Source organism: Sturnus vulgaris, chromosome 13, assembly GCF_052056855.1.
Source record: "Sturnus vulgaris isolate bStuVul1 chromosome 13, bStuVul1.hap1, whole genome shotgun sequence".
In the NCBI taxonomy this organism is placed as follows: domain Eukaryota; kingdom Metazoa; phylum Chordata; class Aves; order Passeriformes; family Sturnidae; genus Sturnus; species Sturnus vulgaris.
In genome coordinates, this window is record NC_142255.1 from 7673959 (window position 1) to 7687297 (window position 13339).

The 13339-nt window shown below is 41.5% G+C and overlaps 1 protein-coding gene across 2 annotated transcripts in view; it reads left to right on the top strand.

Annotated features, from left to right (window-relative positions):
• Nucleotides 1-9163: 9163 nt before the first annotated feature.
• The window catches only part of NEDD4 (NEDD4 E3 ubiquitin protein ligase), a 49215-nt gene continuing 45039 nt past the window's right edge, over nucleotides 9164-13339 (top strand). Inside the window, exon 1 of one of the 2 annotated variants that reach the window (XM_014874091.2) lies at nucleotides 9164-9243. In XM_014874091.2, coding sequence (XP_014729577.2) covers nucleotides 9199-9243 — 45 coding nt within the window. In that variant the 5' untranslated portion in view covers nucleotides 9164-9198. Of the gene's footprint in view, nucleotides 9244-9677; nucleotides 9888-13339 lie in introns of those variants that run through there. The other variant, XM_088172506.1, reaches the window with a different exon arrangement.

Here is a 13339-nt window from a genome sequence, read left to right on the forward strand (position 1 = left end):
CTTTCCCATATTTGTAAGGTGCTCTTACATGATGGTGTTAACATGGTTTGATTGCTGACATAAAGGTGAAAGTGTGTGCTTTGTTCTATGTATTCCTGTATTTGGATTGTAAAATTGCATGTCAACCCATCAATGTACCCAGCACAGTCTGTGTGAACAGGATGGAAAGGTATTGCCACAGAGCAGGAGCTGGCTACAAAAAAAGGAGAGGATGAATATTCAGGTTTTCATGCCAAAGAAATAGCACTGATTGATAGGCTACATCCCAGACTGTAGAGGTGTTGAAATAAGCTGATGGGTGGCAAGATTTGATGGTGGCACAAAATCATTTAGGCTCATCAACAAAGAAGAAGAATTGTCAGGGAAACATAAGACTACATAAATGAAAGAGAATCAGAAATAGATTAATTTTAACATTTCATGGGAGGAAATACTATTAATATATCTCACTGAATTCTAAACATGCTTTAGAAAGAGTTCTCAAACAATTGACAGACACACTTTATGTTCCACAGAAAAAATGCAAACTAAAAACTCCTAAAGTATGTGATGGAATATAATGTAGGAGATAATAGAAGGATACTTTAGAAATTGATAGTTCATCTGAAGTAATAACAGGTTTTAATTGGAACCTCACAGCTGTAAATTTGAGAGAATTTGTCTTAATGGTTAATAAAAAGGATCAAGAGAACAAACATCTGTGAATGGAAATGTCCTAACAGGAAAGATTTAAGGTAGAAATCTTGGAACTGAAGTCACGAGCTTTGTAGGTTTCAGATTATTAGATGCTTACATGCTTAATAAAGACGTCCAGAGTAAGTCCTAAACAATTGCTTTGAAATATTTTTACATCTCCAGAACTAGAAATCTGTATGTGTGAATGCAGCTGGTATTCCAGTAAACAGAATTCCACCTCTGGGGTTGAGGGTTGCTGTGTCAAAGGAGGTGGTGGTTCATGTAGTCCATACAGTGTCTCTGGCAACTGATACCTCTTCTCTGGAGCAGAGCTGTGTTATTCCGTGGTCACAGAATAAATGGCCTCTTTGGAAATTGCTCTAGACTCAAGAAACAGAAGCTCTATCTGAAGCCAGGCACAGTTAACCAATGCTGATTATCTTGCTGCTCTCTTCCCTCTCTTAAAAATGGTACAAGTTAAGCTTGGATAAGGAGACAAAATAGAATAAAAATATATAGTGAGGCTTACAAATTGGAGCAACACTGGGAAGTTATTCCCAACTTAAGGAAAGAGCAAGGACCTGACTGTATCCTTAAGATGTTTCTGAGGTGGGGATCCACAAAATAGGTAACAATTAACCAGAATGTGCCCAGGCCTGGGCTATGCTGTCGCTGTGCTGTGCTGTGTTTGTTGTCTGGCTGCAGGGAAACCTTGGCCAGGTAGCCATAACAAAGGAGCCTGCAGGCAGCTCCCACTCAGTGCTGGCAGTGATGCCACTTGTGTGTCCTTGCCTTTTATCTGAAAGTGCAGCTAGAAGTTCTCATGTGAACATCCTTTCTGCTTGACCTTTGAAGTAGTGAGAGAGTTGTTTACTGGTTGGAAAATCCTGTAACAGCTCAAATAAGGTGGCCTTCCATGGGCCAGATGTGTGTGTGGATTGGAGGCCCGTTCCACGCTGCACAGTTGGGGGATCTGAAAGGATATAAGACTGTACTGTCCTCTCTTTGTAGTGCTCACTCCAGCAAATGGCATTTTAAGCATTACTTCATAGGATCTGAGTTGCCTTTGTTACTGCTGTTGCAACAAACCAACACCTTCTAGTGCATAGTTAATATTACCTGATAAAATTGCAAATCTTTCAGTCTCTTTTGCTTTTCCTACCCAACTTGCTAAACAAAGAGAAAAGAGTGAAATACAAACTCAGGAAAGCCAGATAATTAAGTCGGAAGTGAACTGAGGACATGGAAAAAATGGTTTAGAAAGCATTTAGTGCTAAAAAGACAGCTGTTTCTTGCAGATTACAGTGTTTAAATATCCCATGTAAAAGACTACCTTGATATAATGCAGAATACATAACTGAACGATTATTCGTGATAGGTCATAACATTTCTGCCATGTGCTTTGGATATGTAGGAAATATCCTACTAGTGATGTAAACACTTGAAATGTGTTGGAACATTTGCATATCTGTTCTCCAATGGCTTTGTCGTGCCTCCTCCTGAGTCTGTTCTTCCTGGGCCTGCCTACCCATTTTCTATATCTGGTAATACCTCAGTTCTGAAATCATTAAAAGGGTCCATTTTTGTCCCTGTGGCTCATCTCTCTGCTGTCAGCTTCCTTTTAAATAAACTGCTTTTATATGGATTATGATAAGTTATGTATCATTGGAACCTTGCCTATCTGCACTACCTAATTAGATGATGCCTATTAGAATAAAATTTTCAGGGGATCTCAAGCTGCTGGTTCAAGTAATGTTAGCAGTATGCTATTGAGCCAAAGCATACACTGCTGTTTGTAGAGGGGGGCTTTGAGTCAAATGTTAAAATTGTACTTGAAAAATTGGCCCAAGGACTGAAATGAGCTTCAGCAGCTTGTGAGCATCATTTTAGCCTACATATGCATAAAAGGGGCCACTTTTTTATGGAACTGTTTTTAAAGTTATATATATATATATTATAAGAAATAAGCTAAATGTGCTTTTAAAGCCTTCATACATGGTGAAGGTCAGAAGAGGAAGATGCACAGGAAGCTGAAAATACATTTTTTATTTCTTCAGGGGTTGATAACCTTATGTTCACTTATTAACTTGTTGGTAGTGGATTTTTGTGATGACTAAACACAACAGGCAATACCTGACTGCTGCTGGGTCAGCTAGGGCTGAGTAGTCCATCTGTAGCCTCAGATTTTTGAAGCACTGTGTGGAGAAGGTAGCTAGTGGGAATGAAGAGAAGCTGTCCTTGCAGCCTTCCTCAGGTAGCCAACCTACCTATTGCTTCAAATTGGTGCTTCTCAACGTATTTTAGAGAGCTGTTGGGCTCTCTTTTTGCAAATATTCTCCTTTTGTTTCTCGTATGGATGGGAAAACAGCACTGTAAGTTATCCTACACTATAAATAAACTGATAAGGATTTGGTCATATTCTTTACCTATCAGGAATACCCTTGAGTGTTCTATTTGCCTGCTCTGTATCAGTACTTCAAAAGGACACTTGTTCCAAGGACTATGATAATCATTTCCCAGAGAGATCATGCCCAAATCCTCCTTGCTCTGAGACAAGAAGAGGCATTTTGGAATGTTGTTTAAAAAACTGTGTATAAGCAATGATTAATTCTGACTGGAAAAAAAAATCTCCTTGATTCTATTTCAAATTGCTTTGAAAAATTAAAACCATCTCTCCTGCTACATATGTAGCGATGAGAAGGTTGATGAAGTGCCTGTGTCCAAGAGGCCCTGCTCAAAGCTTCTTGGTTCTTGGACCAATGGCATTACTAAAATCTGCTCTGACAAGGATTAGTTGTGGACAACAAAACTAACACAGGGACCTAAAATGGCTGCCTCTGAAAAAGCAAAATAGGAAATCTCAGTGCTTACTAATAAGGAATTGCTGTAGACCTGTTATGCTGCACATAACTTTAAATTACTTCAGTGTTTTAGGAATTATCTGAGGTTAGCTTTTTATCAAAAACAGTAGCTATATAATAGTAGGAGGATATTTGCATTTCCCTTTGCTTTTGGCAGAGGTAATACTCTAACCATTAATAAATATAGTTTTACAGCATGCACAAAGCCCTACATTCTTGTCAGTAAATCTGGTTTTTAGGAGTACCTTCTTGTGGGATTACTTTCTATCTAGCCAGCCAGACCTGAACATATGTAGACATTTTTTGAAAGATGTGCTATTAAGTGTAGTTTGGCATTATTGGTAATTAATTCCCAGTGCAAACCTTTCAAGAGCATTGGAAGCCAATCAGTGGACCAAGGATAACACATTGAAAATCTGTGTACTCAAAAGTATTTGAACGTTAAAAACACCTGAGTAATTCAAACTAACTCATAACAGCAATTATTTACTATTTCCATTTTCCTAATGAAACAAGAGAGAAACACTATAAGAAGGAGCATCTTGTGTGAAACTGAGATGTGGGAAGATGGGAGTGCATTAGTGATGCTCAGTCACACACCACATCAGAACACAGCTTCTGGTCTTAGCAATGTTTTAGGCACTGGCAAAGAGCATATAGCACATACTACTACATACACATATGGAGAAGGATAATCTCAAGGTATTTAAAGAAGAAAAGCCCAAATATGTAATCCCTGGAAAATTCTTACTTCTCTAACATTGCGATGGGTTGAGCTGTTAGCAAAAATACCCACAATTAGTGTGTTAAACATGGGATCACTGGTGGATAATTAATCTGGGAACAGTGTGACAGCAGTTGACTGGAGCTCATCACCTCCGGGTTTCTGTTCTGGCAGCCCTCCTCCCCCTCAAGCTGAAAATAGAGAGAAAAAGATGACATCTGAGTGGTGGTGATTCAGACAAGTGTTTACCATTTCATTCAAATGCATATGCACAAAATGAGTGTGACTTTCCACCTCCACTTCAGTTGCTCTTCTTACTATGCAGGTTTGCTCATCAAGACAGAGACATTTCCAAAAGAAATTGCTTGTAAGCTGTTAAACAAGTCACAAAAATTAGGAAAAACAATTTTTATATCTTTCTCTTCTACCCTGTGAGTTGGAGAGTTCAGCATCTTTCCTGGGAGACAGGGAAAAAGAGAGCTGGCCCAGAGCAGCTGTTGGTGCCTTGGGAACACAGGCCCACGCTCGGAGAGCAGTGTTAAATTTTGTCTGCAGGTTGCCCTGGAAAGGAGTTACTTAAGCAGAGAATTTTCTGGCTCACGTCTGGGCGATGGTCACATCTCGCTGTCATCCTGCAGGAGCAAGTAGAACTGCAGGGCTTGAGACTGCTGGAGGCTTCAGACAACACAGAAAGCACATGTATCCAAACAAGGATATGATGCTTTTCGAGGAAAGAAGAGCTGAGGAAAACAGAACCTGTGACTTTGGAGAACTGAGAGTGAAAAGGAAGGGCTGGTGAAAGGCTGCAAATGAGCTAACAGCAGCCCAGTTGCAATGCAATGCAGACACAGCTGCCAGCCTCGAGTGACTACCAGACTGAAGTGCTTGCTTACAAAATTTAAGCCTTCATATTTGTACCAGTTTTGCATCTTGTTGTCATGGTGTTTGAAGTCTAGTATTAATTGCCAGGATCTAGTCTGTTTTTAACAGTAGAGACAACAGTAGTGTTAAGTCTTGGGCTCTTAACTACATTGCTGCATTAGTCTCTTTACTGAGACATTACCTTGATAGTAAAGAAATAGAGATTATTAAGATACCAATATGTGTTTACTTCTCTTAGTCATAGCAATGACTCATGACCAATATAAATTTTTTCTATTCATTCCCTGTTGTACACAGTTTTCCATTTACCTGTCACTGTGACTGTTATGAACCATTGTGAGTGGTTCGTAACATTTTCTGTTGTATGACTCAGTAGAACAAAAGACAATAGGAAAAAATCTGTTTCTGCCATTTGTATCTGTTTTGTTGTTTTTTTGTTTGTTTTTAAAATTTTTTTTAGGTTTGTTTGTTTTTTGCTTTTTTGTTTTGCTTGTTTGTTTTTTGCTTGCTTTTTTGTTTAGTTGCGGTTAAAATTACTTCTATTCCATTGGATTAAATGAAGACCAGCAAAGATAATGCATCCAGTTTGATTTAAAATCCTCTGTAGCAAAAGTGTATCCTACATTTAATAAGTTAAAACATACTTTGGTTTTACTTGATGTCCTAGCTTTTATCACTTAACAACCATTATGGTTAACATATATTGTTAAATGAAAGACTACTGTGATAATTCTTTGGAATTTTGAAACAGATCTCCTTTATCCACATAATTTCCTCCTTTAAAAGCAAACACTGCTTTGTGTTTTGGGTTTTTTTCAAAGCAGTTCAGTATCATTGTGCATAGATTCTCTTTGGCCTAGGAAAAGCATTTGTGATAAAGAAAGGTACAAACCATGTGTCATAAATGTATATCAAATTCAAACCACAAATTGGATCTATCAGGATGAATGCCATCAGCTTAGAGCTGGGATTTTTTAAAAAACTTTATAAATTTTTTATTTTTTCATGGGACTGAAGGTTAATTTAGATGGCAAGGGAAGTCAAATTTGTTCCCAGATAAGAACTCACTATTAGGATGGAGTAATGAGATAAAATATTAACAGGTTTTTAATGGTGTGGATATACAAAGTGTTCCATTGCACTTAGATGATCCAAATTCAGGTTATTGTTTGCAACTGAAAATCAATTATTTGCTTTCAGAAGAGCTCTATTCCACTAATAGTTTGTAATAGCATAACACCATAAAATATTAAATGCTGGAGATATATATATCTAACATAAGAACTGAATGTTTGTTAACAAACATATTGTAGTTTATGTTCCCCCACTTTTAAGTAAAAGAGTCATTTGGGTGAAGTGATAGATATCTTGCTGGAATATTGGAGATAACTATTGATCCCACTGAAAATGCACATAGGCCTTACCTTATTATGTGGATGCCTCCGGGTATCAAACCCAGAAACACAAATTCTGTGTGTCAGACCTGTTCATAGCAGGTCATCTGCTTATGGATTTGGGCATTGACTGTGTTCTAACTCCTCTTCTGGACAGTCAGTGATCTTTCCACACAAAATATGAGTCAGTGCTGTGTTACTCTGCTACTTAAAAAATGTAATATAACAAAATGAGTATGTTAATGTTGTGTTGTAAATTTCAAAAGGACATTATTTTAAATTTCAGAAGTATAGAAATGACGCATTACTTAAAATTTAATGCTTGAGTTTTGATGTCCTACAGAAAAGCCCAATAAGTAATGTGCTAATAAAATATTCACAATGAAAACCTGTATTAAACAGGACTTTAGGATGCTGCTTCTTACAGCCTTTACTGTACAGAAGAGCTGAGATTGAGACTGCAGAAAGGCAGACAGAGTTCTGGCTAGTGACAGTAACGTGTAGTAAGATATTTATAGGGAGAAATAAAAGAGTATCTTTTACTAGAGTAACCAATACCATTCTGGGAAAAAAAAAAGCCACCAAAAAACCACAAAGCCTCCGCTGTGAGCTTTTGGGGCTCTGATGCTTTCTTTTTGATATGGTTTGTACACTAGCAGAGTATGAGAGACAGCACTGCAAAACCCAGTGTTCGTGTTTGACAGCCAAAAACCCACATGCTTTTTCTAGCAAGCTGTAACAATGATTTACTAATCATCGTTATACTCAATCCCAGAAAAGACTGGACCTGAAAATCATGCCTGTTGTCACTTAGGCAGATTTTCCTTCCTTGGCTGTCATCCAGAAACTTAAATTTGGATAAATCTCTAAACTTGTGCTGGAAGACTGATGTAGGCAAAGTTGAGCGAAAGGAATTGGAAATTATGGGTGTCCAGGGGGTCAATTCAGAAACACAAGAGGACTGTTTATTTTGAAATACCCCAAAACTTTTCTGGGTCTTATTTTCCAAACTTTCTTGGTTGGTCTTATAACAGACATTGTTTCCCCAGGTAAATCTACCAATTCATATGAAGCCACTTGCCCAAATGCCACTTGGTCTGTTTGTAAGACACTCATCTAAATTTTCATAGGTAATACCCTACATTGATTCTGGGACATGCACAAACTGATGTTGATATTGAGATTGCGTTTCTTGGAGCATCTGGTTAGCCTCTGCAAGGAGAATGTGAGCGTGTGTGATAATGGCTCAGGTTTGCCTGAGTCTTTCTGAGCAGGTGTTACCCGGGTGTTCTGTGGTCTGCTTGGGGCACAGTCCAAAGAGCTGAGCCTGGGTCTGTGTTTGTTTTGGAAAGGAAAGAGTTTCTCATCAGATGATGATGGCAGAAGTAGGTCACTGAGGCTGCGAGGGGCCAGGCTGGATCAGTTGAAAGGTGATGAAAGACCCTGGTTCCTCGCCAGAACAGGTGCTGCTGCATTTGTTTGTTATTAGTGACCCATGATTTTCCACACGTTCATCCTAAGAGGGGTATGTTCTCTGCACTCCCAGACTGTGCAGTGCCTGCAGGAGTTTAATTTAGGCTTGTAGAAAGGCTTACGGTTACAAAGCTCAGACTAAACCACTCCATTTACAGCACAGCTCTTGCTGTTGTCCCCTGTCTGCTGGAAAGACGGGTGGTCAGGGAGGGATTCCTGAGGGATTGATTCACAGGCTTGAACAGGCCTTGGGGACAAGCAGATTTTTTTTTTTCTCGAGAAAAGTCTTGACAACATCGTTATTTTGATTTTCATGGCTTTTACAGTTTATTTTCTTCTGTCCTCTGGCATTCTCCCCACTTAGATGTTAGGTCAGCTCCTCACACAGCTGGGACTTCCTTCCTCCTCAGAGCACCCTGGAAGGCAGCACTGCCTCATCCTGGCGGGCAAAGTTCTTTTTTCCTCTCGGTTTTTCCCAAATTTTTGCAATTTCAGGTTTCCTGAGTACGAGGGGTTAGGCAAGAGTTCCATAGCTTGGGCCTGGCTCTCAGAAGTGCAAAAACAATCTTAAGCTGCAGCAGGAGAGGTTTTGGACATAAGGAAGAATTTCTTCACACAAAGGGTGATTAGATATTGGAACAGGCTGCCCAGGGAGGTGGTAGAGTCACCGTTCGTGGAGATGTTTAAGAAAAGACTGGACACTTGGTGCCATGGTCTAGTTGACACGATAGTGTTGGGTCGCAGGTTGTACCCGATGATCTTAGGGGTCTTTCTCAACATAACGATTCTGTGATTCTGTAAAGAAAGACCTCGACAGTGTAAACCACCGGGAAAAATTTTAGAAAGGCGGCATCATCCCGCCGAGGCCCTGGGTAGGGCTGTCAGGAGGGCAGGGCGGAGCACGGAGCGGCTCCCGCGGCGCCGTGAGGGGCGGCGGGGCTGAGGGCGGTGGCCGCGCGCCCCCTCAGGCTGCCCGCGCGGCGCGTGTCTCCAGGCGGGGCGCGGAACGAGAGCCAATCGGAAGGCGCCGCCGCCATCCGGGTGGGCGGGGCCGAGGCCCCGTGTGCCAATCAGACGATGGAGACGGGGAGCGGGGCGGAGCCTGGGGCTGGGGCGGGGCGGGGCGCGGGGCGGGGCGCGGGGCGGGGCGGAGGTAAACACGGCGGCGGGGGGCGCGCGCCGTACGGCCATGGCGGCGGCTCCTGCGGAGGTGCTCGGGCTGCCGGGCGAGGAGGTGAGCGAGGCCCCGCGCCGCCCCCCGCGCCTCCCGCTGCCCTCTCTGAGGAGGCCGGGCGTTGGCTTCTACTCGGGGCTGAACCCCCTGCGGGCGGATGTTCCCTGCGGACCCGCTGCGGTGTGGCGCGGGGCGGGGGAGCGGGGTGAGGTGATGAGGGGGGTTCCTGCGGGACTGGCGCCCCGGTGCCGGCTCCCCTGCGCCCCGACCCGCCGTCAAGTAGCGGCTGCTGGACCGGCTGGCACCGGCATTCCTGTCTTCTCCCTTTGGAAGCTGTGGAGCCTCCTGTATGCACGGAGGGACCCGCGTGCGCTCGCAACTTCCTCGTGACGGAGTGAAGCGGGATTTCTTCTCCCCCTCGCTCTCTTCCCGGTACCGAAGAATCGCGTCTTTGTTCCAGGCTTTGTCACAGGCGGTGTGTGGATTAGCGCGGTACAAAAGGCGGTGCGGTGCCTGAGCGAAGGGGCTCGTCCCAGCGCTGCCGTTAGCGGGAGGGTGACATTCTGTCTGCGTGTCAGTGTGCTTTGCCGTAAAGCCGTGGGTGACTGAAAGTGACTCCTGCGGTGGCCTCTGTCCTGAGGTCGTAGTTCCTGAGCACGTGGATCTTTTGGAAGGTGGCTGAGGCTGGGGTACCTGTACTGGGTGTAAGTGGCAGACAGGTGGGGGTGGCTTTTGCATTGGAACCAAGGCTTGTGCATGCGGCAGAATATTGTGGTATAGTTAACTCTATCAAGAAGAAGGAAAGTCAGGGTTTTTTTTAAATTGCAGATACAGGAAGACTAAAAGCAGTATCTCTGAAAGCTGTTTGGTGACCTGTGTGAAATGTCAGTAACGTTGTCTTTGAGCCAACAGGATATTTTACCTAGCTTGTCTTTGATCAGCTCTTTTTTGTGTTCAGGCAGCGGTGATCTCTGTGTCAATGCATACTTGTTGCATCCCTAATAGGAATTCAATTTGTTAAAGCTCTAAAATACTATTCCGTATCTTGTTAGTATGACTCTCTTTCTCAAGTTGTTATTTCTGGAAAGGTAACTAAAAAGCTCTTAAATTACTTTTTTTCTTCATCGTAGTATTTGAATTACATAGGATTTCTAATGCAAAATTAGCACTGCATACTGCAAGGGTTGCGTAACACTTCCTATTGCAAGATCCTGTTTTCAGTTGCTAGTAACTTTCTCGGGCTATGTAGTTGTACTAAAAGATTCCATGCCTTAGTCTCTTTATTTTAACTTTGTTAAGCTTTGTTCAGTTTAGCTGCTTTGTAGCCTCCCTTGATGTGGTGAAAATATTTTGAAATCTGCTTAAAATTGAACAATTCTGATCTTCCCTCTGTCTTTTTGAGCATAAAGATGTTCCTTTGGAGCAACTGGGGGAAGGGGGAGAAAGCATGTTAAAAATCTATTAGCTCAAGCCTTTTCTATAACTTAAAAGCTTAGCCAAACTTGTCCAAGTGACACATGTGAAAAGTGCAGTTATGCTCAGAGACTTTAATATTCAATGAGTGCATACTGATTGGCATGTAAAGAACTTGCTCAGTTATCTTCGTGGTTTTCATGTGAGATTCTGTATGCACAAATGACAAAACAAATTATCTTAGTAGGGTTACAAGAAAACTGCTAGCTGCTTTTGCATGTGATACTAGAATGGAGAATAAAGTTCTCCCTCCCTGGATGGTCTTTTTCTGTCTTCACAGAGTTTAAGTCTGGAAGACTGTATACACAGAAGCACAAGAAAAACATGGTTAGAAACCCAAGTCATATTGAAAGTATCATCAAGGACTTTTCTGTTGTCCCCCCGCATTGTTTTGCAGTCTTGTCATAGTTTCTCTGCACACTGCTGCTTCTCCAGGGCTGCTCTGGGGCCTGTTCTGTAAGACGGATTTGCTTGGGCTGTAAATCAGAATTGTCTAATAAAAGAAAGCAATATTAGCTGCAAAACCTCTTGTTGCAGCTTTTGGATATGGTAAATATAATAATTATGAGTAAATTGTTAAACAGGAAGGCAGGTGAGGAGAAGTTGATATAATTGTTGAGGCAGTTGAATTCAGTATTAGAGTGTGGGTTCCATCACAACTCAAGTTAGGCATTTATGACTGATTTCTTTGTTAATGGTGTATTAATCACTTAGACTTTATAAAGGATTGCTAATATGATGTTGCTGACACAAAAAGAAACTGGGATAAAAAAGAATTGAGGTTATTGTGTATACAGTGGGTTCGTGTATATGCTATATGTAGGTATCTGAGTTGCAGTACCTGAATCTAGCAGGTACAGTTGTCCTTAATTTCTCTGGTTCCGTTTTTCTTCTGTAGAAGTATCCTCTCACCCACAGGACTTGTGGCTTAGCTGAGTATTGAAATAATGAGCACTAGTAAGATCAGTGTGGAAAAAAACAATAGCTTTGTATTCAGAGCAAGGTCTTGGCAGTAGAAAAGTAGATCTCGAACAGTATGGAAATAAGAACAACATGTTGCTTTCTACGTTCCTAATAACTTTGTTTAAAGGGGAAAGGATGCAATAAAGTGAACTTCCTTCTTCCTAGCAGGTCAGACAGACTCCTGTCACAGCACTGTGCCGCAGCTCCTTGGAGCCATCCCTGGCAGTGCTCCCCGTGCAGGCTTTGCCGTGACCCGTGGTGAGGGAGCCCTGGCTGCTCTTGCCATGCTCAGACACATCTTCCTTTGAATGCAGGGCCAGGTGCTGGTTCACAGCCACAGGAGCAGACTGACACTACTGCTGCTACTTTCTTTGTCACAGCAGGGTTTTGGAAGTGGGGCTTTCTCATACAAAACTTTCTGGTTGTTAAGACTTGGATTTCTATGGATTAATCCCTTTGAATAAGCATTTTCTGACGAGGTATTCACTTCCACTTATTGTATTTATGTGGCAATTGATTGCAGTGCTAAATACAATATTTTCTGACAGTGATTGAAGAATACTCTTTCAAAGACTGAAGGAAGAATTGTTGATATCTTAGCTAATGCACTTTTATTTCCTTGGTTGCAGAAGGAATTACATTTTTTTCAGTGTTTTGCTGTGTTAAAAATATAATTTCTAGAGAGTTGTCCGTTATTTATTTCTGTTTTCTGTTATAATACCTGCTTGCACTGTAGGGCTTTGGAATGGCATTCAATAAAACGACAATGATTATCTATATACGTGTCTTTCATAGCCAGTGTTCTGTGGGTTGTGAAGCAATGGTCAAATAGGAAAGTCTCCTTCCCATTTTCCATCTCCTGGTCAAATGAAGTGATGATGCTAAAAAAGACTTGCTGTAATTTAGATGTCACCTAACATGTATGACTGCCTCACTTGAGAGGTCTGATTGTTGCAGGAAATGCTATTCTCTACCTAAGGCTCCCCATTCTGTGGGAAATGCTTTCTTTCAAATGAGAACTATATGCAGACATGATATGAATCTTAAGAAAGCCTTAATATATAGTTCCTGGTACTGCCCGGATCTTTAAAGCTGATGCTGCTGTACTGTTTTATTGTTGTAATAAGCCTTGGTGCTCTTATCTTGGCTTTAGTGGTAGTTCATTCTTGACCTGTCTAACAGGAACAAAAGAATAACAGGATGTTATTGCCTAGAGGAATTGTTTACTACCAAGTGTTCTCTGTTAGATGGCTCAGTCATTTTTATATTGGCTTCCTCAAAAAAAAGCTATCTAGTAGTCCAGCAGATACTACTACCATTTTATATTTTGCATTAAATAAACCATCCTGGCTTTGGCTATAGTCAACCCCATGTCGCCATTTCTTGATCTGTGCCTTTTTTCTCACCCTTTCTTCTTGCTTATGTATTTTTTTTTGTCTTCTGCTCTCTCTTGGACTTCTGTCACTAAGGCAGAACTTATTCTCCCAGTTGTCTTTAGTGTTATTTTCCTGCCATGTGAATTTGGAAAGTATGGGGGTAAGAATGAACAGTTTGTTAATACCTGTCCTTTGTAATTATTGACTGCAAACCACTGTAAGGAGGCAAGACCATTCCATTCTCAAGGTTGTGAACAAGTTTTGAACACCTTATAAGGCTGAAATTTCTTTCCAAATGCTGTTTTCTTGTCCAAAACGAGCAACTCAAGAGCATCTCATCCTAA